The following is a 27,995-nucleotide window of genomic DNA, read 5'->3' as shown; positions in this document are numbered from 1 at the left end:
TGCATGAAGTGAGGTATGTGGTATTGCTTTAATCTTTTGAAAACAAAAACAATATGCCAATGACTTATTCTATAAACACGGCAATGCAAGAAATATACATGCTTTCTGAAGCCACACATACGAAAACAAGTCTTTTAACTATACCACATTTGTCAGGTTTTCCAACATAATTAATTAAATTAATCAAACAAAACAAAACAACTCATGTGATTAGTAAAGTAAAAAAGTAATTGTAAAGGATACGTTCTCTGTTTTTCAAGCATATTGCCCTGTTCTTTGCCTGTATATTATAAATAAAATCAGCCAATCATAGACTTGTACTGAATGCTGTAGAATAAGCAAGGGGAAATCTTTTTTTCTGAGACATTGCACACATGTCTGACACTACAAAAACCAATGAATCAGTGTTCCCACAAATTAAATATGAATTAAAATATGAATGTCAGAACATAGGCCACATAGGATATGATGTGAGCTTGTAGATCTGAATTTTTTGCAATTTTTGGACATTTTTGCAATGAGCCCAAAAAAGGTGAAAGTGGTAGAAGTGTTTTGTTAGTCAGAACTTGATGCCAACAAGTATTACCACAATGACTTCCTGGTGAACACACTCCGAGAAACATAACTCTCTGTTGCATCTTCTCACTATGTTTAACCACATGAACCACACACACAACACCGACAGCAGAAGCTACATGTAAAGTGGAGGAGCCATGGAGGCCGCAGAGAGCCAACACGGCAATTTCAAGTCAATCAGATTGAGCTCACCCAATGACGTGTTGTGAGCTTGTAGTTCAGTTTTTTTTTGCGCTAAATGTTAGCCCCATAATAGGGGCACTAGGGTTCAAGTGGTTAAATTTACATGTTTTGAATAGCAGTGGTAATCACATTTTATTTGGAACTACTTTGTGCAATCGCTGCAGCACATCCCAACCATGTGTGAACCAACTGCCACACTAGATCTTCAGAGCCACGGGAATGACAGCATGGGTTTGTGATCATTGTTTTGGAAGAATATAGGAGACATTTCTTGACTATACTGTGAGATGTCCCTGTTGGTCGGACGGGTACGACTTTCATTAACTACCCAGGATTCGAGTGCAGGTACACTGCGAGAACGCTGCCATTTTCACTGTTGAGCTGTACTGGAAGGTGAATTGTCTCCATTCGAGTTTCATACTGCAATACTTCTCATTAACCAGTAGGTGTCCTACTTGACAATAGGTCAACTATAACCACCGCAATGAAGACAAAATAATAATCATTTAGTTATGATTGAGCTTTTAGAATGGCTGTTTTCAGCACACTGACACACAGCCCAGCATTAATCAGGCGTAAGGGATAATCATTTTGGAAAAACAGCGATCCTATCCATTACATTGAAACACTGCTAGGTAGCTTTAAGTCTCTTGGCCTCTGTGTTCTCTGGCACTGGTTCCTCCTGCTGGCGTTTGCCACCGTGTCCCTTCTGGCCCACCGCAGACAGGGGCGGCTCCGTGCCGCTGGCCGTGGCGGCCAGCGGCACGTCTCGTCTAAGCTCCCTCTTGTCTCTGCGCTCCTCCATCATGCCGATCTCTAACGCAAAGAGGGCTTTGAGGGCCGGGATGAGCCTGGGGATGAGGCCGAAGTCTCTGAACCGGATCTGAGTTGGAATCGGGGTGGGGAGGAGAGGTAGAGGAGATGGAGAGGGAAAGGGTCAAGAAGAATTTAGAGCTGTGGTTTTCAACATGGTTGTGGCCAACGTACACCTACTGTATGGGAAATTCAAAGTTTAGATTATATTTCTTAATTTGGTTGTTTGCAAGTTTATTTGTAAACCAAATAAACATGCCTAACAGGTGTTGGGGCACCTAGTGGTTCTAGATGTGGTTCTTATAAGGGTCTTTAACTCAGAGAGTACAATTGGATTACAGTTCAACAAAAATAGTATCAAATTGGGGTCTGTGCTAATATCAAACTGGGGGTCCTTGGAATTAAAACTGTCACTGTCTTAACCCCTTAAGTTCGGGAACTACTGACTTAGAAGGCCTTTGTAGAGTCTGCCCCGGGTCTTAAATTAAGGCCCCTGCTATTTTAAACATTAGCTTTTAAAATAGCAGATCTACAAGATCATAGCGCGGCACCAATTGCTGCCCTACAAGCTTGTAGATCTGCTATTTTCTTTTCATTGATATTTTTATTAGAAGTTAGGCATCAGTATATAGTGTCATTTCAAACACATCATATATACAATGTTGTTATTTAGATATACATGGAATATCCTGGTCACTAAACTGCCTCCCCCTGGCCAGCCGGGGCGCCTGATGGTTGGGGAAAGGAACTGGTTGGAATAACGTGTTCCTCCACGCGCTACGTCCAACCAGGGAAACTCCCCCCTGTCAGGTGTAAAGGAGCAACTTGGACACTCAGGCATGAAGGAAGCATGAGTTCAAGTCCGTTGCTCTCCCCTTGTCCCCCATATTATGGGGACTAGGTTGGTGGAGGGTGTGTAGAGCCCAGGATCACATTAGATGATTGACACAGGGGTGAAAAATGGGTTACAAAATCGTGGGTTAAAAAATATATTAAAAAAAAGATATACATGGAATAGAGCACCGAAGTCTGACGTCACTTTCAGTAGAGGGCGCCAATACACAGGTTCATGTATTTTTTTATTTGCATTGTAATCCCGGGCGATATTAGGTCGCTTCATATAAGAACTGTGTTTGAAAAATAAACCGACCACCCCGGCCTTTCTGTCAGGGGAGTGGCTGTGCGTCGTTAATGATGTCCATTCATATTTGATACAGCCAGTTTCTGGAGAAAATGGAATTAATGTGGCCGCAAAAGCCATGAAACTACATATGAAGGCAATGTCGCTGCTAATATACGCCCAGCTGTCAACACATTGCGTTCCTGAGATTCCTTGTTGACGTAAGACTCGTACTAACCACGAAACATTAAATATCAATAAAATAAAAATAAAAATAAACTTAATTAACATTCAGTTTCTGTTGTGCGACGGGCAGATGCAGCAACCCCACCTACCCGGAAATGTAGGTGGGGTTGTTTGACTCGTTTATAACGCTTATTTTGTTACTCTTTGGGTATATTTGTACATTTCCACCTTCAGTCGATGCTTCATATCCATAATGAGTGAAAAGGCCGGGGTGATCGGTTTATTTTTCAAACACAGTTCTTATATGAGGCGATCTAAAATCCCCCTATGGAGATTACAATGCAAATAAAAAGTACATGAACCTGGGGACTGACGCCCTCTACTGACAGTGACGTCAGGACTTCGGTGCTCTATGACAGCCTTTATAACATTTCTGATTAAACCATCGTTTATGTATGGTTTTTTAAACCAATACATAAACGAACAAATAAAAGGTGCAAAAAGAGCATGGTACAAAATATTTTTTTAAATAAATAAATAAAAACATAAAAAATAAGAACTGATAGAAAGAGAAGAAAGAGGGGAAAGTATAGAAGCACGGGTAGAGAGAGGGGAGAGAGAAGAGGTACAGTAGATCTGCTACTTTTGAGAAATAGTGACGTGAAATCTTTGAATATATATTCTTCCACAGCAAACGTTTTAAGATGGGGGGTCCATGGCCAAAAACATATAATATTTGGCGTCCTTGACATGAAAAGGTTTGAGAACCACTGACATACAGTAGAAACATAAAACTGTTTAGAAGACATTTGTAGAATCTGGTCTGAGGTCTCAGTGGGTTAATGGGTTAACTCACCCTCATGTGGTCGAAGGATATCCCCACTCGGTCATTGAAGTCCTCACTGAACAGAGGGACCTTGGCGTAGCGCTGGCTGAAGTGGTTCAACATGATGAACTCTGCCTTCATCTGCATGCCGATGCCGATGGCCTGGGAGGTGGTGCTGTCCAGGAGAGGGACACAAGCATGCAGGCAATGAGACTAACGCACCGTCACGATCAGGTGGACACCTTGTACAGTATACATGTACATTTTAATGATGGGAAAAAGAAAATCCTGTTCCAGTGCATCTAATGGAGTTAGTCACAAGCTCACAAGCTCTATGTTTCATTGGTTAACAACTTGGAGTTGCACCATGGGCAAATAAGCGGAATCTTTCAAAAAATAAAATAAATTAATGAATTCCAAAATTTGCTAAAGCAGATGCATTGGCAAGTTTTTAAATTTATTTTGAAAGAATAACGTAGTAACTAATTGTTAACCAAACCCACTGGGAGACATAAAGTGTGATTGATCCATTAAAAAAACAAAAACAAGACAAATTGTACGGGGGAAACACAAGTAACTGCAACCCAACAACAAAAAATCTTTGCAAAAGCCAGTTGTCCAAAACAATGCATTTCTCAGAGGCATTCTCTCTTTTCTTGATTTGAGAGGAGAAGGCAGCTTCTTGCACAGCTTTGATAAAAAGACACAAATAAAAAAGAAAAGAAAAAGGGAAAGAGAAATCAAAGGCAATCCTGGGGGAGAACGTACTGTAGCAGGTAACAAATTTGCCAAAAAACATGACCGCAATCTTAAAACAGCAGTGAGAGCATTTCTATTGTCCGCTGCAATAGAGCTTTATCTCCATGGCAATAACAACTTTTTATTTCCTTGTGAGGGGAGGGTAATTTACATTTCCAACGGTAGGGTGTTAATGCATTTGTGAACACAATTTCTCGTCGACACTCTGCTGCTATGGCTTCTTACTTTCCAAATAAAATAACTAAGTGAAGCGTGCTTCACAATTTCACAGCTTCAGGGTTTGCTCCCAAACTCTATGGATCATTTTCAGAAAAGGTTCTCAGACCCCTGCTCGCCCTACTAGCCTGAGTTCTGGGACACAGGAACCAGACACTTTAAAACATGCTCAAAAATAGCCAATCTACAAACTCACAAGCCGTTGGCCGACGTGTTATCACGGTCAGCTTGTAGATTAGCTATTTTGGAAAAAGTCTGGAAAAAAGTTTTGGACACACAGGGTTTTCGTGACGAAACTCCCTCTTCAGGGGTGGTTACAAATCAGTATACACTGCTTTGCTTATTGTGTTTTGCTTTGTATATGAAGTGAGACCCCTGTTTAGGGTGATGTTGCACTAAAAATAAGAATTGAACAGAACTGGTTCTGATTCGATTTCGAATGGAAACGTAAACATCACAAAACTTCATGGGTTCTGGAAAGTTTCAGGTGATGGAGGGTTCTGGGTTAAGGCCTATTCATACAAAAACAGAGATGTGTTGTTGGTGGGCGGTGAATCGCTTATCACCGCGGGGTGACGCCATGTTGTCGTTTTTGGTGGTCACCTTATCACCTAAAACTGGAGTATGAATAGGCCTTTAAACCTTCGTAGTGGAGACGTGCCATCAGACATGAACTGTGACATGTACATACCTATGTCTCTTCTCCACAGCCTCCTCCTCCAGGCCGTCTTCCAGTGTCGCCTCGTGAATGAGTAACGTTGCATTCTTTCCTTAAAATAAGGGAAAAAAAGAAAAACAAACTAAACGGAGGCATGAACATGAATCACAGAGCCGGCTGCATGGACCAGTAATACAATCTGACTCATACAAACAGTACCACAGTGTCCAGTTCTGAAAATAGCTGACTATAGTTAACTATTCATTTTGAAAACAACTTCTAACCTGCCATCCCTATTTTGGGAGATACACACACACACACACTGCCCGAGTGCCCGTCTTGTCCCAAAGGAAATCAATAAAGCAGCCTGTGTGTGTGTGTGTGTGTGTGTGTGTGCGCCAATCTGCATGAAGAGCTGATCCATCTATAATGATCAGACATGGGACTCGCTACTCGGCACGGTCAGGATTTAATTGGACACAGTCCAATCCGGTTATTGACACAGTCCATTCCCGCTATTTAGATGTAAGAGTCAATGAAGTTTCGTCCCGTAGGAACGCTTACGAGACCCAAGTGATTCATCGTCTGCTTTGAGAGCCGATCGATGGCAAGGAAAAGATATTTGCGCAATTACGTAAAGCAGTGGTTCTCAACGCCTGGTCCGGGGACCACGAGAGGTTCCAAATGGACACGTATATGTTGTAACTCTTGAGAGTGTACATTTGTACAGTCGCAGAGTTAAATTAACACTGGTCCGTGACCTAATTCATATCAAAATGAGGTTCCATGAAATTACAAAGGTTGAAAATCACTGGTCTACTGCATTTTTAATTTAACTCGGAATATACTAAACGGATACGTGAAGATTTTACTGTGTATGTGGATCTCTGAAATGACAAATGTAACACTCCGTATACGGTTCTGTATCTCTAAATGCAGACGGAGTAAATTGCCAACTATGTTGGGTTGAGGCGTACTGACTGACCCATGTGCACCAAGGCATCACAGGGCATGGTGTCCCCAGAAAACACCAGCTTCCAACCCGACTGGTGTGTGATGCTGCAGGCGTAGGAGCTCCAACAGTGACGCACCAGGCACGCCTGGACCTACGACAGGAGGAGAGACCGGTTTGACGTTTTACAGTCATGGGAGAAGTAGTACTACTCCGATTTTACTTAAATAAATAAAAGGATAGCAATACCACAATGCAGAAATGCCTGGCACTATTTTACTTGGGTAAAGTACAAAAAAGTATTGGCGTCAAATCAGCTTACAGTACCAAACGTAAAAGTATTATTACATAATGCTCCATTAGTAATGCCTTAACATGTTTTAATATGGCAGCTGGGAAAGGTGGGGCCGATTTTAAGAACGTTGCCGTGTTGCTGGGTAGATTAACCTATAATAATAAATCATCATGAATTCACTACAGTACTTGAGTACCATGTTACAAATCAAATCTGCACTTTGATCAAAGAAAAGCGATGAATGGCTCTGATGTTCCACAGTCCACACCTTTTCCAGGTTGTTTTTCTTCAGCAACTCTTGGATGATGGACTCTGTCTTATGGCTCACCTCTGCTCCTTCACACAAAGACTTGTTCGGGACAAAGCTGAGAAAAAAAGAAGCATAAAATCTTAAAATGAATGCACGGAATCTGTGTACATTATGTGCGGTTGCATGTCCACTCCATCCGTCCGTCTATTCTTCATGTATCTCGAGAACCACCCATATAAACGCCCATATAAAGGCATATACAGTATGAAGATCAGATTGTCCAGAGCCACAGATCCGACCACTATGCCCATATATGGTCAAGTGCATATACGTGCCCAAATGACAGTCAGGCACCAAATACATTATAGATCTTTACAACTTAAGCCCTATTTATTTTATTTTATACTATGTCCCCCAACGGTGAAAAAAGATCTACAAGCTCACTACACATGCGATGTGTTGCGAGCTTGTAGATGTGCTATTTTCAGGTTGAAATGAACTAATAGTCAAGTGAATTGTTGTTGTGCAAAAGTATTGAACAAAATATACCTACAGAAGTGCAAATACTAACTAGTCCATATCTAGACAACAATATCCATAGTCGTACATGGTATATCAACATTTGGTACAATATTGGCATATAAATATACATTGCAAATGTCTAGCATTGAAAACCAGCTGCATGAGCAATGCTCGGGAAGCCACTCTGTTGAATTTAGGCCTTTAGGACACTCTGTGACACTCTGCTAGGAGTGTCACAGAAAAGGTAAACTTTTAATGCACTTGTCTGGAAAGATTTATTACTAGAACAGGACAAACCTTAACCCATTTAGACTGTAGGATGTGTGGAGCCGTTGTAGCTAATCCAACCGATGGATTGTGAGGACGTGTACGGACGTCCTAGCGCATTTCCATTTATATCAAACGAGAGAAAAATATTCCGATTTTTGTTCGTGCATGCGCGCTCCCGTTCACTTCCCCGTTTACCGCTCAGAAAGAAAGGCTCGTATCTCATAATCAAGGGAGCTCTCCGTGGTTTTGACCAGATGGATATACTAAGCTCTTCATTTCTGACTTCAACATGCCTCTCGTTTAAAATATGATCACGAGGGATTATCGAGCGACTTTATCGTAATCATAGCGAGGTAAGCAAGCAACATTATTTATCCCGGTATTTGTACGGAACGGAAAGGGGGGGGGCTTTCAGAGTAAAAGCTGCCATATCTGCGCGGCACACTGAGCTGCTATTTTGAAAGAAATCCCGACGCTGATTGTGTTAATATCAAGCCCTGATCACTATGCTTAGATTCCTTAAACCCGCATCACCCCAATTCCAGGCTCTTGTAAACTGTCTCCCTGTTTTAGAACTGACTTTAGGTATTACTTTTAAAGGTCCAGAAGGGCCAGAAACCTGCCTACAATTCAGAGCTTCCATCACTGCAATAGGTTCATACAGAACACTCTTCCCTGTGTAGACCAAAATCTACGGGCAATCGTATTTTTGCCATAAGGCCCCATGAAGGACTTGGCTAGTTTTGAAAGTTTTAGGGCTTAAGTGATTAAAATAAATAAAGTTCAGTTTATTATATGTGCATCTTATATTAACTTGCTTGCTTGTTCATAGTATGATTAAGGTCACATGGTTTAGTTTGTATACACATTAAATATGTTATCAATCCAGGAGTTATTTTATTTGTGTTCATTTTTGAGTGGTGCAACCATTCCCTTACGGAGCTATGTGTGTGGGTGGGTGGGTTGCTGTATATATGGTGATTTCGGGTGTGCCAGTACAGTGACAATACAGTACAGTAGAGGGAGCCCCAAACGGTCATTTCTCAACCGTTTCGGACGCGGGGCGGCTCGCCGGAATCGAGGCCGGCACCCTGGGTGCGTTCATGTAGGTCAGGACCCCCCCCCCCCGGGCACCCCCACACAGAGTTGCACCACTCACTTCACACGGGTGTGATTTTTTTTATTAGTTAAATGTTCTTCTTTAAAACAAAAATATCGGTAAAGGCATTGGTACTCAGTGGTCTCTAGGACTTCTACAGAAACATGATTGGGTCCAAACATCTTGCATGGGTCAGGCTTCTAGCCTCTAGTTATACGAGTGTGTGTCCACCTACTTGATATGGCTGAGAATCTCCTCACAGTGGTCGTGGTACTGGTTGAGCCAGGTCTTGATCTGGTTCGGGCCCATCAAGTATATGGGCCTGAAGGGCTTCCCTAGAGTCTCCTACAGCACACATCACCGCGTCACTCACATGTAAAAGACCCACTTATATCACCACGTCACTCGCATGTAAAAGACCCACTTATATCACCACGTCACTCACATGTAAAAGACCCACTTATATCACCACGTCACTCGCATGTAAAAGACCCACTTATATCACCACGTCACTCACATGTAAAAGACCCACTTATATCACCACGTCACTCACATGTAAAAGACCCACTTATATCACCACGTCACTCACATGTAAAAGACCCACTTATATTAGTGATACACCAAAGCCGCTCTGCCGGGTCAAGACGCTACGCCCCACGATAGGTCTTGACTATGTTTGGCACATGACTTATGAATTAAGGATCGACCAATTGGGATTTTTGTCAAATACTAGACTTACCGGTAGTTAAAGTAATAGATGTTCTTTATTCTATTAAAATATTATTATTATAAAAGCTATTTACAAGGGTTTATACAGGGTTCAGAGAAGCTTATTATCATATATGCACGCATATGGAGCTGGAACATTAGATTGTGCAATACACTCATTATGTGTAGGATTTAAAAACAAAAGTGAACTGACCAGCGCTCTTTTCCTCTGGTAGAGCAAGTTTGGCAGTCCCTGGAATAACACACACACACACACACACACACACACACACACACACACACAAGGAATGCAATGAGAGTCGGCCAGTATGAAAATGATTACTTCAGAATTGGTAAACGGCTCCCTACCGTGTGATGGTCAGCGTGCATGTGTGAGATGAACACCGTCGACATGGCGGACAGAACTTGGTCCACGTTGTCCCCGTAGTGTCTGCACAGCTGACCGAATATCCCCTCACCACAGTCCAACATCAGCGACTGACTTTGGCTGGATGGACAACAAAGTCACCATCAGTAGTGAAAGAAGAACTCAGATTTTTGTACCACAATATTTCGTCCCTGCCGAGAGCTTTGCATTCTGTACTTTTATTTTAAAGGCCTAATGCACAACAAACTGGGGGTGGTCCTTGAGGTGACAAAAGGCTGAGTGAATATGTCTGCTGTACCTGATGTTGACTAATGTGCCGCTAACATTCCTCAGTTTCGTTGGGACTGCAGATCCTGTTCCCAGGAAAACCACCTCTGGATAGCTCTCCGCTTTTCCTGCATGAGAAACAACACGGTAACACAAACCTTACAACCTGCTCCTCAAAAGGACCACGACCAACGGTACCATTGTCCATCAATGATTCGAATTAATGAAGCCTGCTCTGTAGTTCGTCGTATTGCTGTTTGTCGCATGGCGTAAAATTACTGAAATACCACATCTACAAGATTGTGAGCTTGTAGATCTTGTATTTTAGTAAGTAGGTATCTGGTACTTTTACCATGCGACACCGTTGTACAATGGAGTATAAAGTATTAAGTATAATACCTGTAGGGCTAGTTTATATTTGGACATTTCCGCCAGTAATGACATGCCCAAAATATGGACGCCAACAATGTTTTAGTACATAACGTGGTGGCAGTGTGCAGGTGAGGAGCCTGCTTATCCAGGGCGAATAGATGCACCACGTCTGGAGTATGAATAGGCCTTTACTGTCCAAAACACAACTCACCAGACAGCAGTGCAGAGTCAGTGGAGCAGAACTGTCTGCACTCCTCCACTTCTCGCATAAAGTCAGGGACCTCTGCAGCTTCTTTCACAAACTCCTCTGTGTCACAAGAGGGGATCGCATCTCTACATATGCACGCACACCCACACGCATACGAGCAAACACACAGTCACACACACACACACACACACCACAAAACATTGGGGGAAAAGTGACTCTTAAAGCTGCAATCCATGTGATTTATTTAGATTTGTCAAAAGGAAAGCAGGGAAACCACCTCCACGGGTAAAATAATATTTTCATAATCATCATCATTAATTTATTAGGTTAAAATAATGAAAATTCATTAAAATAGTGTATTGCAGCTTTACATATCTCATTTGACCTTGGCAGGACCTTTCTCCTACTTCTCTTGAGAAGTATGACAAAAGGAAAAAGGTCTGAGGGTGAATTCACTCAATTCAGTGTTCCACAACGTTTTCCGTGACTAGACCCACCTCGGAGTTGTGGAGAAATGTTTGTTAAACAGCCGGTGGACGAAAGTTCAATACCAACCTTTGCCATTCCATCACAGGTCTGAACTGGAATTTCAACAGGCACTCGGCTCTGACGGTGGGGACGTGCATGTCTGCCTGGCTCTCCTGGGGAACAACAATAGAACTCAGTATCTTACAAAAAAAAGAAAGAAAAAGAGCACACCCAATCACTGGGTGTGGGGACAAGTTTTATGGGTCCATTTTTGTAATAATATCATGAAGACATAAAAGAAAAATCTAAGAAATTCCATGAAGTGGAAAACAAATGTTTAAAGAAGTAGTGAAATTAGCCGATCTGCTATTTTCACTAGTGTGGGTCCCGGGTGAATAACTCATCTCTGTTTTGGGTCACGGGCTAAATAATACTAATACTAAGTCCAACTCGGTGCATTACCGTTGCTTTGTAAGGCTGCAGGTTTGGAAAGATTTCTGGGTGAATCATATTGAGCTGGGCCTGAATCTTGTGGCTTCTGACGTTGTGGACAGTGCAGGTCTGCTCGTTGAGTAGCAGATGCTCTGTGGTGGAGGGGAACCTAAATGGTAAATGGTGCATTTATATAGTGCTTTTATCAAAGGCACTTTACATAGATTTTTGCATTACATTCACCCCTTCACCCATTCACGGCACCAACCTGCTCATTGGGAGCAATTATGGGGTCAGAGTCTTGCTCAAGCACTGGTTAGCTTGTAGATATGTTCTTTTGGCCAGAGACAGCATTGTACGACGCAAAAACTAATTAGGTGTTACACTGTAAGAAAGAGTGTACCTCTCCATCCACTCCTTGTATTCATCCGTTTTCAAGATGGATTCCGGAGTCATGTGGACCACCAACGCAGCAGGGTCCTCACTCCCCCCGCTTTGGTAACTACACAAGACATGAAGACAAACCATTTATTTACTTCATAAATAATAACAGTATTAATAATAATGAAATAAAACAAATCCAATACCAATAAAAGCTACAATAACAGCATAGGAAGAACCACACACACACACACACACACACACACACACACACACACAGTCAGGAAGCACTCAGGGGAAACCTGTCCCTTCTGTGGACTGCACAGCGTTGTTTACCTGCCTAGATGCTGATCGTTGCAGATGGCTGTGAGAAACTCCTTAGAGGGACACTCGACAATGATGAAGGCTGGTCCCGGGTCAGTGGGAGTGCAGACCTGCTCGGGCCGGATCTACAGAACAACAGATATGCAAGCATTAACAACATGAATCCTTGTATTGCTATTCTGGGCATGGCATAATAGGTGAACATTCTGAAAAAATAGCCTGCATCCAGGGATGGAAGAGTTAATCGAACAAATCGATTGAATCTATTATTAAAAAATAATCGATAATTGATCATTTAATAACAATCCATTAGAACTGCCAGGTATTTAATAATTACGCCACTGCCAGTGTTTTTCAGTGAAAACCTATAGTTTATTTTGAAGGCCCCACATGACCCACGATGTGAACTGGATGTAAACAAAAGCTGTGTGGAGGAGTGGTGATCGTATTTTCTTTCACCCGGAAAATACATTTTGAAATGGTTTCTTTAGTTATGGGCTGTTGAATACAACTCATTTTGACCAAAAACACAATCTGGGAAAATAATCTGAGATAATAAATGTATTTTTCTAGACGGCTTGCTCAGATGAGTGCTCATTCGTGACATCGAACACGATAAAACAAAAACAAAAGCAATGGCATGCTTCTCTACAGACAGTGAGAAAGGAGTAAATTTGAGAAGGTTTTTCCCACGTTTGGAGAAGGAAAGAAAACACCAATTTAGGTAGGGAAAGGGTGTTAGGACTAGAAGTCCTGTTACCGGTATATAAGATGTTAAAAAAAACTAGATCACTACCTCTTTCCCTTCGTAAATGACGCTTTTCCCATTCTTAAGCTGTTTAATGAGTAGGCTGATGGCTGCTGTGCCACTGCAAGAGACAGAGAGAGAACAAAATCCAAACGTTTAGTGAGAGAGCACATTAAACAGTAATGTACTTTTGTATCTAAAATACAGTCCACTTACACAGGCAGACCAAGCTTCTTTGCTTCAGGGACCAAAAAGTTTCCTTTCTTGGGGTGCAGCTGAACATGGGGAGAGAACATTCCGTTCAGAAATGTAAATGTGTCGCAGCGGATCCATAAGCTCACAACGTGTCGTGTGAGCTTAAACAAATTGGCTATTTTCAGCATTGCGACACCATCATTACAAGGATAATTTCTGTGTGTACCTCGTTTATACCATGTAAAGGCCTTTACACACTGCGGTGTGACAAATAAATGATACAAACATGCTTAATACTAGTGTTGTTTGTTTATGTGTTGTGTGATTCCTGTGTCCTGGTGGCTGCTTGTTAGCACAAAGAACATTTCTGTAAGGACTAATATAGAATTAATCAACCTACTTACACACTTTTGGGCAAATATTTCACCTCAACACTATTCATATAGCTGATGCACCATTCATACAGGTTGATATATGTATGTATTCACAAGTGTTTTGCACAACACCATTGTGCCAGAAAGTAGAACATTTGTTTATATGTAAACATTCAAATAAATATAGTGGCTAAGAAAATAATGGACAGTTAAACTATCTGTTCTGTTCACATGGTATCTGTGTATATTGTGGATATTGATGACATCTGTCCCAAATAAACAATGAACAACTGTTCACAAAAATATATTTTGGGCTAATTTAACAGAAAAGAAATAAAAGAAATTTAAAAAACTGCCCACGATGTGTAAAGAGTAAAGACCATGGGCCTGATTCTTCAACGCGTTTCCGCTAGCGTGACGCGTCACGTCAATATATCAGCGGAAAGGCATTTACGTGGATTTACCACATTAATTTGGAATTCATGGAAATGACCGTGAACTTGACGCTCACATAGGTTGTTCGGAAACTCCGCCAAATCCTACGGGAACTCTTTAGGTGGCGGAGAAATCTACGCAAGCATACACTTGCGTATAGATTTATTCAGAAGGCTTTAGTCTTCATGCTGAATCAATAAATTGTTCCCAAATCTCAGATAAAATATGTAGGCATGTGTCCCCAACATATTGGTCGATCAGCACATAAAAAAATGATAGCCTATATATATATATATATAAAAGCCGAGTGCACTTGTATGCCTAAATGCATGCATTAGGATATTTCTATCATGCGCGATTGGGGCTGCTCACTCGGCAGCCTTCTACTCGAAGTGCAACGGTTGTGAGCTTGTAGATCGGCTCTCGCGGACTCGTGCTGCATGTTAAAAAACAAACTCACAATTATAATAAGAACATAGGCTTATCTGCATTCTGCACAGTACGAATCCAACATTGTTTAGTGTAGTAATGCCTGCAGTAGGCGGCAGGACTATTGAAATTGTTTTGTTACGGAGCTCCTTGAGTTCACTGTCGGTGTGTGTGTGTGTGTGTGTGTGTGTGTGTGTGTGTGGGGGGGGAAGGGGGGGGGCAGACAGCAGCGTGCTGCCGATCCGATTCACATTGGAAAATGAATAGGGCTAATTAGCCCTATATAAAAAATAGAAGACCACATTAGCCTAATGAATGGCGTCAGCGTGTTTGAAAGTCGGCCAGTCATATCATATTTTTAAGCCAGCTCACATCCACTCGCGCTTGTTCACAAACATGACGGACAGACAGACAGAATTTATAATAATGTATATTGATATTGATCGCATGGATGCCACACACAGAATAGTTTAACTCACTGGATAAACTCACTGGATTATAATTTCTTCAGACAAGAGGATCCCAGGCCTACGAGGTAGGCCTATAATTATTCACTTATGAATGTATAGGCTACTGTTCTTTATCGCGCAAACCAGTGTCGAGGGCCCATGCCCCCCTCCCTCTCTCTCTCTCTCTCTAGCTCTCTCTCAAAAGACGACTTTTGCATTGACAATTTGACATATATCCGATATTTTAAATATCGGATATGTTTTACCTCTGCAAAGGTGTGAGTGAGCACTGAGCACCCGCCTTGGTCCCGAACTTAATTAAATAAATTATAATTATATTGCTTCAGCGGAGCACGCACCGTTGTAAGCTTGGAAATATTTTAATTTCCTTTGGTGTCCTTTGATGGATTGATGTCAGTTTGTACATATATAGTAGCCTACAGTGGTAATACAATGGTGCAAAAACGACATAACATAAAAGCCTGTCCTGCTCCTACATGTGTAGAATTATTAAATTAATAGAGTGCGGGCTATATTCATAGCAGTGACCGCGGCTGTGATTTCTTTCCAGCAATCATTTTTATTTTAGGCCTAATTTGTGAAGCCGCTATGTCTGCAAAGCCTTTTTTCTTTTTTTGACGGACGGATCTCAGACAAACTGCTGTTTGCTGAGTCATGCTTGAAGCCTTTTATGGTATGAAATTGGGCGTGGATCAATGCAAATGAGGTTGTCGGGTGCTTTTCCGATCACTTTGCACCAGCTGAATTCAGTATGACATACACCTGCGATACGCCAGCGCACCCGTGTTACACACCACTCTTTGAATAACACGTCATCTCAACGTAGCTTGATCGGACGGATAAATACGATATCTGTTTCCGCCACTGTTACACTCTGGCGCATTTCGTTTTTGAAGAATCAGGCCCCATGAGAATAATTTTGATATTCAGTACCTTGCAAACAAATGCCACCACCAAGGATGCATCTCTGGTTGTTATGGGATTTCCACCTACATTCAAACAATATTAAATATGCATAAAACATTATGTATACGTATTACACAACAGAACAGTGGTTCTCAAACATTTTCATGTCAAGCACCCCCAGATTGATATGTATTTGGCAGCAAACCCCCATCTGAAATGATGGGTTCGGATGTTGTGCCAGGGACCCCCTCAAAATATATAATTTTTTTTGAAAATAGCACATTTCCACCTGACAGAGACAATATAATATTTGTGTTCAAGGCAGGTCAGGTGGGTTAGTGGTAAAGGTCCATGCACACCACCACGGAGGTTGTGGTTTCGAATCCACCGTAGTGCTTTGTCGGGTGTCTATGCGAACACAATTGGCCCGTGTTCGGGGGAGGGTGATATTTGTCACTGTTTGTACGTACTCCTATGGGCTGGGGGCGGGCGGCACCTGTCAGTGTGGAGTGTTGGGCAGAAGGAATAGGACGAAGGCTCTACAGTCTACATCCTCCTGGTGGGGGCTCCACACTGGCTAATGCGTCAGTAGGATATGGCAGTAGTGACAACAAAGAAATGTGTGTGGCACTGGGGAGGAATCAATTGGCATAATGAATGCCAATTGATTCCCCCTCTTAATTTATGGGGGGGGGGGGGGTAATAATATATGCGTGCATTATACCATATATAAGCATCTTCGTGCATGTGTGTAATGTGTTCATTATTTATTTGTGTGTAATCTTAACATGTTAAGTGCCAGGTGCCTGTGTATGTGTGGGGTATGTTTATTTAAATATTATTTACATATATGCAAATATACTGTGTGAGGGCACACAGCACCATTGGCATTAAGAGATAAATCACAGTGCTCTAGAAGTCAAAAGCATTGAGGAGGACCATGAGTCCCTTGGTGCTCACCTGGACTGCCAGACCTCCTGTCCGTGCAGCTGTTGGTATGAACATCCTGGTCTCCTGCCTTCGTCTGGGATGTGCTGTTCTGTGTCCTGGCTGAGAGGTTTGTGCCGCTGTCTGTCGACTGAGCTGCAGAACAATGGCGATGGCGACACCGACAGATTCAGATTCTTAAAATATCCACACACAGCCATGGCTGGTGGTAAATGGTGCATTTATATGGGATTGGCTTGAAGTGATTCTCAATGTTTCTTTTTAAGGACCCCCCCCCCCAGATCCCATTTTTTTTATCTGTAGGACCCCAATGTACACTGTAAAATCTTCAGTCTTATTATAACTGTACAAATGGAATCAAATACACCCGCTGGGGTGACGGGGTCCATTTGGTTAAACCAATGACAGTCCATTTAGAACTACTACAGGGGTAGTCCGGACCCCCTGTTGAAGACCACTGTTTTAGTGGTTAAGCAGTGAGATATATATTACAGATATAAATACAGTTTAGGTCCATCCAGACTCTTAGAAAGGTAAAAGCTAGCATAATGATGTAATAATAGATAATTAACTTGCACCCAAAGTGTATTTACACCTGTTACAAGTGTCTCTTCCAACATGAGAATGGCTCCACCTGCAGGGCATGAGTGGTGCTGCCATTTGGGATGAACGTGGGCACATGAAACGGTTTGTTTACTAGCATTTACTTACTTACTACTATCTCCAGAATCCTTGACATTGATCGATGCATTTACATTTAGATATCCCTCATTTACACCAGGCATTATAACTCACCAAATAAGGGCACTTGAAAGACCGTCATTGTGTCATCCGAGTATGGCTCTTCGGTATACGGTCGAACCGCTGGGAGATTATAATAAACACAGTAAATAAAAATGGCATCATCCACCCAACAGATCACTGTTGATGATGGACCATCATACGAGTCTGATTAATGTTAACATACATAGTTTGATGTCTTCCAGTGATCCCGAAAACACCTTGATGGCATTCAGGTACTTCTCCTTTTTTATTGAAAAGGGACAGGCAGACCATGAGGAGAAAATATGACATTAAATTAAAAGCAAATTTGGTGGAAACTAAAACTATATGACGTATATTAGTAACATGAAAATCCTCCCCAGAAACACGCTCATTGACTCACCAGCTGCGGGGGTCCAGAGAGCACACACTCTGGGACACCAGTGTCCTTCAGGGTCAGTATCATCCCTGGAGCAAAGAAAACACAAGTCATCATCACACAGCTGGAAGGTGGATGCCATCAGAATGTTTAACAAGCCTGTCGCTGTCCTGATGACACATACAGGATTATTATTTCTGTGTATACTGCAGTGCTTCCCAAACTATTTAGCTCGAGACCCAAAAAAGGAATAAGACGTTTGCCCGGGACCCAATCTAGTGAAAATAGCAGATCTACAAGCTCACAATGCAGCGCGTTATGAGCTTGTAGTTTGGCTATTTTCATGACTTCTTGTTATCAAATTTATGGAATTTATTTTATTTCTTTTTTTAAGATATTTATTTGCGGCTTACGCCTTTTATTGTTTTTTTTTTTTTTTTAAGGGACAGACAGTAGGCTGACAGGAAACGGGAGAGAGATGGGGGGATGACATGCAGTAAAGGCCGTGTCGGGTCCGGGAGTCGAACCCGCGGCACACTGCGACTGGATTACCAGTCCGGTGCCCAGACCGTTACGCTACGGCCTGGGCCTTTATTTTATTTCTTAATCATAGAATTTAGTTTTTAATTTGTTTTTGGGAATGTTTTTTTTTTAATGTTTTGGAATAATGTAATTAAAAAAATATATGGGAAAATATGGAAACAAAAAATAAAGGGACACAATGTGTCCGCGACCCACATGTGGGTCTTATACAACAGAGAATTTCACAATGTGACAAAAGTACATTGAATTGGTATTTCAAATATAAGCCTGATTTATACTATACTATACAAAAATGTCGCTTGCCAAAAGTAGCCGATCAACAAGCCCACAACACGTTCATGATGCGCTGTGAGCTTGTTGATCTGCAAATTTCCACACGAGTATCACCACCGTATAACGAGAATAACTTCATCACAACACACAGCAAAACTGTGGGGGATTTAATAAGTGTCGGGTGTGTGCCAGACCTGATAAACCCCCAACATTCGGCCAGCTCACTCTGGTCAAGAAGATGTTATCCAGACGAGCAGCTTTCAACCTGTCAATAGCAAAACAACACGGAAGCCATTTTGTTAAGTGTCTGACGGGTTCATGGTGATTTCTTTGCATTCACGGGTCCATTTGGTTCCATTTGTACACTGTCAGAATTATGGGGGTCCAAGCATTATATGCATTATTATACCAAACCGGGGGTCTTGAAATTAAAAGGTTTGAGAACCATAAACTATAAATCAAAGCAGGCTTACTTGTGTTCCTGCATGAGCTTCTGTGTGCCTTCACCACAGTTGAACAGGTACCTGAGGTAGTGCAGAGGAAAATAAGCATTTATCAGAGGTGGACAGAAACTTAAGAGGTACTTTTATGTTACTTGAATATTATTTGATTCTTTATACTTCTACTCCACTACATCTCAGAGGGACATATTGTACTTTTTAGTACTTAACTATAATAATGATTTGACAGCGTCCTTTACTAGTTAATTTGTAGATTATAAATACAAAACATACATTTTGATTATTGTAGTACAATTCTGAACTGTTTGTAACAGTATTTCTACATTGTGGTAATGCTACTTTCACTTAAGTAAAAAGTAAAAAGTACTTTTCCCACTGCTGGTAATGGTAAATGGTGCATTTATATAGCGCCTTTATCCAAGGCGCTTTACAATGATTGTGCATTCACCCATCCACACACCGATAGCAGAGGAAACCATGCAAGGCACCAACCTCCACATCGAGAGCTTTAGGGTAGTGATTTCAGTGTCTTTCTCAAGGACACTTCGACAGTAACTCTGGGGGAGCCTGGGATCAAACTGGGAAGCTTCCAGTTCCCAAAGCGACCGCTCAACCTCCTGAGCCACTGCGTTAATAGAGCCATTGTGGTACCCAATTTCTATTTTACTGATGTAAAACAACAGAACAGGTGATATAGTTACCTGTTGAACTCTGAGAAGACATAGAGTGCTGCAGCGTTGCCCCTGCTCCCTGAAGACACCACCTGCAAGTTAGTCAAGTTTATGTGCATCTGTTAATCAAACTGATCAATTTACTTTGATAATTGACTTTCACAAAAATAAATTAAATATTGATGTATTATGGATTTAACAACGTTTTAGCAGGGGTCATCAATTATGTCCGTACACGGACAAATGTGTCTTGGACACTGAAATGCACTGAATGTTAGTTTTTTTCTTCAGAATATGTATGACAGTATGACACTGATTTACTGTATGTACAGCACAGTATGGGTGCGTTCGGAAAATTCACACTGAGCACACTGGTGTGCCCTTTTGTCGTTCAGTGCACTTTTCAGTGCGTGTTGTCGTTCGAAAATCTAGTGTGCTGCACCCCGGGTGTGTGAGTGAGTGCCCGCACTGACCGACCCAACTCAGAACTTGGGGTTGTTCAGTGTGAGTACACTGCAGTGTCTTGAGCGTTCCCCGGGAGCGAAAGCTAAGCTACTGTAGCTAAGCTAAGCATTTAGTACATCACCACCATACAAGTGTTCATCATCGGCCCATGTTTAAACTGGTTAAAACGACCAGGTTTTAACTGGTCGTTCGTAAATAAGCCACACTCTGACTGTGCACTCTGACTGTGCACTCTGTGACGTGAGCACAGCACACACAAAAAACTGAGCACATCCCCGGTGCGCATATCCGAATGCACCCCAAGGCACATTACGAAAATGAAAGCCTGGGTACAGAGGCTAGGAGTCAACTAGTACTAGTCGTGGTTCTTAAATGTTTTATTTGCAAGGAACCCCATAACTCTGAGAGTGTATAAAATACAAATGCAACCATTTTAACACTCTCAGAGTTAAATACCTATTATGGTCATTCATATGCTGCTTTGTCATGTGTTTCTGGTAATATTATTGTCCACTGTCGGTAGTGCTGTCGCCTCACAGCTAGAAGGTCCTGGGTTTGATTCCCGCTGGGGATGCTGTGGGCACTAGGGACGTGTTCCCTCCTCCGCGTCATCAGTGCCCATACCCGAGGCAGGGTTAGCGAAAGGGCCTTTCTGTGTGGAGTTTGCATGTTCTCCCCGTGTCCCCTAGGGTAGGTACCCTCACAAAAACATGCCATAATCCTGGTCTCTAAACTACCTTCCCCCTGGCCAGCTGGGGCGCCTGATGAAGGGGAAAAGAACTGGTCGGAAAAATAACGTGTTCCTTCCACGCGCTACGTCTGGCCGGGGAAACTCTCCCCTGTCAGATGAAAAGAAGCAGCTTGGACTCCTCGTGCATAGAAGGAAGCATGAGGTCAGTCCGCTGCCCCCCCCCCCCCCCAGTTTGGCAGAGGAAATGTAGCGCCCAGGATTACATTACATAATTGACACTGGGTGAAAAAATGGGTTACAAAATTGTGGGATAAAACATTTAGAAAAAATAAATAATAATAATGACCACCACACCACAGGCCAGCTAGCATGGTTATGACCTTTGCTTTTTAGATAGAGGTTTGAGTGCACATTATAAAATGTATTTTACTCTTGCTTGCTTTTTAATTTCAACTAAGGACCCCCACACTTTCGCATGCATTGTATATCATGGGTAATGGGGGCCCCACATAACTCGAGTGTATCCAAATGAACACTTTCTCAGCGTACAGACCTGTAGGGGTCCATCTATAAATCATCTAGCCGAGGATCCCCAGGGGTCCTTGAGAAGCTCAAAGACCCCTCGGGGTCCCCGGACCCCATATTGAGATTAAGCAGTGATGTTACCTGAAGGTAGACAGTGGACGGGCCATGCATGTCCCCACCGCCAAGCCTCCTCTTCTCCTTGGTTTTGACATGCCGAAGACTAGTCTCTTTGATCTTCTTGCCTTTCTTTGAATTCATCATAGTTCTGTTGTCATTAGTCGCCATTGATCGTAAGAACAAACAGTTGAGAAAACGATGGTGATGATCAATGCTTGATCGAAGACTGATTGTTTTCACAACATGTAGCAACGCGTTCATAATAAACAGCGCCCTCACAAACACACTCAACAGGGTTTGGCCTTCAACAACAATATCACACACGACTTGCTCTCAAATGTCATCATCATTACCTATAAGCGATAAACAACTATTCTAATATGCACTGTGTGACGTGTGTGTGAATCATCAGAGTAATACAAGTTTAGAGGCTGAGGTGTGAATGTGAAAGGAGAGAGAAATGGACCCATGTGATGTTGTGGACGGTTTTTCCGGCGACTATTGATGACGTATACACTTCTGAAGGCCAATCAGGAAAGCCTGCAGCTACCTACTGGCCCTGGATTACTGCATCATGGTAAGTATTATTGTCATTTGTCTCCAACAGGCCGAAGGCGGCATGGGGACTAATCATATACTCTAAGGGACTAATCTCTGACACCGTTAACCCGGTCGATGCAAAATGTTGCACTGGATGCCACAACAAACATTGGCTTTCAAAGTTTGCAGGATTGGCCCGTTTTGAACAAAAAGCCTTTCCATTATAGATTATTTGTCCTGGTACCAACAGAAGCCTGGAGAAGCTCCTGAAGCGTTTTTGATTGATTGATTGAAATCTTTATTAACAGTTTGTAGAATTTACAGTACATTTTAAGCACGAACTCAATACAAAGACTGTCAACTGTGAGTGGACGACCCAATTAAGCATTACACTTGTTTACTACTTACTTGTTTACTACTGTATGAGTCAAGACTATATCAACAGTGTCTGGTTGTTCACACAGTGATACAGAGTCGTACAAAAACCTCCCTTAATAAAAGAAGAAGTGACTGTAACAGTTGATATAATATTTCTACAACAAAATATATCAAAGGAGTCATATTCATGTGAACTGAATGTCAGGGCTTTATTTATTCATGTGTATGATGTGTTTTAATTATCTTGATCTTGAAGTTATATTCAAATATAATACAAAATATAATAACAGTATAGTAGTTAAGTATTGTATCTTTACTCACTATGTAACCAGCTTTTGAATGGATAAAATGACATTTAGTCCAATCTGTATGGTAGAATGAATGTGTTATTATACGGTACGACCACTACATGAGAATAAAGGCCTATTTCATACTCCAGTTTTAGGTGATATGGTGACCGGTGGTTAGTAAAAACAGAGAGATGTGTTTGGGTGAGCGGTGAATCGCTTATCACCGCGGCGTCACATCGTTTTGTAGTTTTGATAAGGTTTTTGTAATAATAATAATAATAATAAATAATAGTATGAATGTGCCCAGATGGAAAGTTGCAGCAGATAAACACCACTGTTCTGTAACCAGCTGGATAAAATGGGAACCACTATCACGTGATGCTGACACTGATGTGATGTCACATCCCCACAGAAAGCTGCAAGAACAGAGGTCAGACCTTTGTTGGGGCGGCGGTGGCTCAGGGGTAGAGTGGCCGGATGGAAACCGCAAGGTTGCCAGTTCAAACCCGGGCTCCCCCAGAGTTAAGGTCATTACACACTGGCGAATTGGCGACGCGATTTATTCGTGCGAATAATTCGCATTTTATTAAAACCAATTGAAGTCAATGCAAGCTTCCACATCAGTGGCGAATTTGCGAATGTGCGAAAATGCGACAGTTTTCGCTCTTTATTTGTTCGCTCTGGTGTCGAATTTTGCAGACATTCGCAGGCGAACTGCAGCACCACTGACCAATCAGAATGCAGCCCAAACTTGTTGCTGTAAACAGCGGCGTTCCGTACAGTAGCTGTCAACAGAGCAGCCGTCGGTCCGGCTACGCAGGTCGGGATAGCACAGCGGCACACACTGTTGTACACCTCCCCTCCTACAACTCGTTGGGTGTGTGTGCGCTCGCGTGTGCGTGCGTGCGTGGCGTGGACATGGCACATGGGTGTGCAACGCCAACAGAGCAGCAGTCGGTCCGGCTACGCAGGTCGGGATAGCGCAGCAGCACACACTGTTGCACACGGTCACACCTCCCCTCCTACAACTAGTTGGGTGTGTGTGCGCTCGCGTGTGCATGCGCGCGTGCGTGCGTGGTGCGTGGACATGGCACATGTGTGTGCGTGTGCTAACAGCACGCAACGGCAACAGCGAGCAACGGGCTCCGCCAGACTTTGGTCTGTATGTAAGGTGGTCTCAGGTAAAGTGGGCCATCACTAAGGTAAAATGAGCCAAGGTTTCTGCCTCCTAGACCTTTGAGTTTTAACAGCCAATGCTGCACATCATGTGCACACAGCACATATGTCTTGACACAGCTGTACTTGACAAAACAATTGATTTGATTGGTCTATTTTTTATTTATTTTTACCATGGCAGCCATTTTTCAAAATGGCCACCAGCAACAACTGTTTTCTTATGAATGATGGATATAATATGATATTTCAGACTCATTTACCATATAGTACTTGGTAAGTGTCTTTTGCATAATTGAAAATTGTCATTGAATATTCAAGATGGCCGCCATCACTTGTATGATTGTCTGATATGGGTGATCTCGGTGTCAAATCAGTATTTTTTTATGATCCAGAATTCAATCTTTGGAATTGGCCAGAAGCTTCCTTCTACCTCACAAATGAATATCAACAGGGCATGTGTATAAGCTCAGAAGCCCATACAGCCCGCGCAGTCTTTTTCCCGTGGCCAACATGCTTGACACAGTGTCACAACCCGTCAATGCATGGAACACTGGTATAGTTTGTGTGCTTTCTCCTGCCATATCCCTGCTGCAATTTAATGGGCTGCTATAAGTATCGGAAATGTCTTATGGTGCTGACTATGTTCATGACTTTTATTGACACACCCAATAATAAAAATAGGTATTCCATTGAGTATCTCATGGTCAGAAACCATGAAATAGATACCAAGTTTGCGTTTCTAGCTCATCTGGTTCAGAAGTTCAAGCCAAACATATTTTCTGCGTGCTAATATTGTGGCGGCCATATTGGATTTCATGGAAACTTTCAATGCAAAAAATGTTCGTATTCATATTATTGATCAACCTGTGAAGTTTCGTGGAAATATCTCTGTTAAAAAAATTGCCCTATTCACCCCCCATTATAACTAATAGGGGCTAATATTGGGGCGGCCATATTGGACTTTCGCCCAACAATTGACCAGGTTGTCCATATAGGTTGTGATCCTACTGGGTCATAGATATTATTTCTGGTGGACAACTTTGTATGTTATGACAAATGCAGGTCAACCCCCTTTGCCCCCTGGGTAAGTTATTAGTGCAGCCACACCCGGCAGCCAGCAAAAACTAAAGTCCTCAATGGGCCCAAAAGGTAAGGGCCGGCCCTACCTGGGCCCTCATCACACCATGTACACTCAAGACACTGCCCCCGCTGCCACCCATAGATCTCCATATATGGAGCTGACCTGTTCTGACATTCCATATGTTGATCTGACCTCATCTGTACACTCAAGAAAGACACGCTCCATTTATGGCCAGTACAGAATTCATTCCATATGTTGATCTGATCCCCCCATGCCAAAGTGCCAGCGCTCACCCAACAGTCTGCTGTCACCCAGGCGGATACATGCATGCTCGCTTCTTGCCCTCAGGGTGTCTTACTGGTTTTATTAATACAATGTAGGGCTAATGACATTATTGTGGGAATGTGGGTATAGCCCCTCCTATATTCAGCTATAGTGTCGATTTTTGTCCTAACAAAAACATGAAATGCCATTCACAATGAATGGAGAATTTACGTCATGTGTCTGAGCAAATCGCCGATTTTTGTCCTACACAGACTAAATTCCCATTGACAATGAATGGATAATGTACGATGAAAAGAGCACCCCTCACTTCACACGGATGTGATTTCTTTTAAATCAGAAATGACTGTTTTTCTTTGCAGCTTGAGTGGCCCATTTTAGCTGAAAATAAAAAAAATAAGTCGGCTAAGCAGTATACGTGATCACCTTATCATTGACAACTGAGATTGCTTTCACCCATGGCATTTACCCTGAGTAGTCATATATGACTGATATTATTTCATCTGTTGCATTGCATCTCCCGCCATAACAACCATAGACTGTTTTATGTCAAGTACACTTGTAGCGAGAATCATGTGCATCCATTGGCTGTTCAACTTTAAAAAGCAAGGCTAAAGAAAACGGTGGCCCATCTTAGCTGATCAGGTGGCTTATTTTACATGAAAATGCTACATCTTAAAAATATGTGACAGCTTGTTTCAGTCAGAGGCTGTAGGGACTAAACTATTATTTGTTATTAAATACATTTAACTTAAACATGATATTAAACAGTCAATAATAATCATATAACCCCAATTTAGTGTCATGCATTGCTTTATCTCAGTTTAATTACCAAATTGCCAAAAAGTGGCCCAAATTAGCTGACATCCCCCTATTCATTTATTTTATCGACGGCACGGGTGAGCAGCCGACCGGCCGTCGATCCCAAATGACTCTGGACTCCACTTCACGGTAGTGAAGAAGACAAGAAGTGGTGGAAAGGATAGTAGGATATACCAATACAAACAAAAGAGGTATTAGCCCACACGGAAAGGACTTATATGAAACTTATATGTTCATATATGTGCATATATGCAACATATATGTCATATTCAGGTACATATATGTGCATATATGTATATAAGCATGACATATATGGCACTTATATAGTGCATATATGCCACATTTAGGTCCATATATGTGCATATATATCTATAAGTAGGACATATATGCAACATATACGTCATATTCAAGTACATATGCAACAAATATGGCACTTATATAGTGCATACATGCCACATTCAGGTCCATACATGTAAATAAATATCATAATTATGCATAATATATAGCTCTATTGAAATTCAGGTTCATAATATTGCATAGCCATAATACACCATGTAAAGCTCATAGACATGTCACAAACAGGTTAATAATGCATACATTATGTAAAAATGACAACATGAATAGATTGTGTTTAAAACATTTATTTGCAAGTTAATTCACTCACACAGGCGCGTGTATAATACATGTGACAATCTTGGGACTAACTTTCCTTTTCTTTATTTTGACTGTCTACTAAGCAGTCTTCATCAGGGCAATACTGCAGGGCATTATGTAGCCTACATGCCTGTTTGCAATTCAGATGGACCAAGCACTATGCACTCCACATGAGGAACCACATGTACACCTTGTCTGATATAATTTCAACTTTAAAGGCAGAAAAAAAGAAACAAGCTGCGATGACAAGCGTGGATATAGCCAGGTCAAACTCACATCATTCTATTTTTCTTCTTGTAATATTACCACATGGTTGAGGACAACCTGGAACCCCATCAACGCCTTGTGGCCAATTATGTGTACCATAAATTAACTGCTGCATGACATTAATCTGTTTGGAAGGCATATCTATCTATCTATCTATCTATCTATCTATCTATCTACCGGTATCTATATTTATATAAAGCATTACATTATGAAAGGGGGGGGGGGAATTAAAAAGGTAAAAACAAGACATTTATCTCATCGTATTTTGCCGCACAGTCTAGCTGAATGGTCTAGCAGCTAGCTAGTGGACCAGCATAGCCCAGCATCACCAGCTGGTGAAACTGGCCTATGCTGGTCTATGCTGGTTTAGCTGGTCTCATTACTTTGTACATATTTATGCTGCCAGTACAGTAGTCATTGTATCTTTGGTAGACCACCCCCCCCCCCCCCCCCCCGTCAATTTATCTATTTGAAATACTTTAACATATCTGCTTACACATGTACAGTAAAAAAGGTCAATTTTAGTTAATTTAAGCATTTTTATATCACAATGACAATGATCCAACTGTCATTGTGTAGGCCTATGTAATGTATTTTGGAGGGTGTTAAACATTGCAATTTATTATTATTAACTTCTACTACACTTACACTACATCTCAGAGACGAATATTGTACTTTAACTCCACTACAATTATTTGAGAACTTTAGTTACTAGTTAATTTGTATTTTTATTACAAAACCTACAGCAATCTGGGAACCCATCTGCAAAAATAAAGGGAAAATGGCACCCCCTTGAGTCAACAGTTTGTCTCAAGAGACTAAACATACAGTAGGGAAACC

General features: G+C 41.8%; 1 protein-coding gene across 4 annotated transcripts; it reads right to left on the bottom strand.

The window, feature by feature from the left end:
- Positions 1-9: 9 nt before the first annotated feature.
- elac2 (elaC ribonuclease Z 2) lies at positions 10-22,121 on the bottom strand. 4 transcript variants are annotated; one of them, XM_083779444.1, is made up of 26 exons: positions 22,019-22,119; positions 21,690-21,813; positions 19,898-19,986; positions 19,209-19,259; positions 18,930-19,000; positions 17,944-18,008; positions 17,746-17,803; positions 17,574-17,642; positions 16,791-16,913; positions 15,858-15,913; positions 13,238-13,296; positions 13,070-13,142; positions 12,286-12,398; positions 11,972-12,070; positions 11,599-11,737; positions 11,224-11,309; positions 10,672-10,793; positions 10,120-10,216; positions 9,803-9,941; positions 9,648-9,686; positions 8,961-9,070; positions 6,853-6,949; positions 6,323-6,443; positions 5,371-5,449; positions 3,735-3,879; positions 10-1,642 (listed from the first exon to the last, which is right to left on the bottom strand). In XM_083779444.1, the coding sequence occupies exons 2-26, from the start codon at positions 21,807-21,809 to the stop codon at positions 1,391-1,393; spliced, it is 2,472 nt and encodes an 823-aa protein (XP_083635570.1). In that variant the 5' UTR covers positions 21,810-21,813; positions 22,019-22,119; the 3' UTR covers positions 10-1,390. The 4 variants fall into 4 exon arrangements, with proteins under 4 accessions (XP_083635570.1, XP_083635567.1, XP_083635568.1 ...); XM_083779441.1 differs by having other exon boundaries at positions 21,690-22,121; XM_083779442.1 differs by having other exon boundaries at positions 19,898-19,959; positions 21,690-22,121.
- Between the last annotated feature and the right edge of the window lie 5,874 nt (positions 22,122-27,995).

The sequence above is a fragment of the Protomyctophum parallelum genome (genome assembly GCF_964188405.1).
Source record: "Protomyctophum parallelum genome assembly, chromosome: 13".
Classification (NCBI taxonomy): Eukaryota; Metazoa; Chordata; class Actinopteri; order Myctophiformes; family Myctophidae; genus Protomyctophum; species Protomyctophum parallelum.
This window is presented reverse-complemented; position numbering and strand designations above follow the sequence as displayed.

What these genes read in the sequence shown, in the direction of transcription:
- elac2 (XM_083779441.1), bottom strand. Translation starts at nt 21,926, where the DNA reads ATGAACGCGTTGCTACATGTTGTGAAAACAATCAGTCTTCGATCAAGC. An exon ending in CAGGAGGTCTGGCAGTCCAG is followed by an intron (nt 15,914 to 16,790) that starts GTGAGCACCAAG and finishes GTTTGAATGTAG; the next exon opens with GTGGAAATCCCATAACAACC. An exon ending in TATCCTTCGACCACATGAGG is followed by an intron (nt 1,643 to 3,734) that starts GTGAGTTAACCC and finishes ATTCCAACTCAG; the next exon opens with ATCCGGTTCAGAGACTTCGG.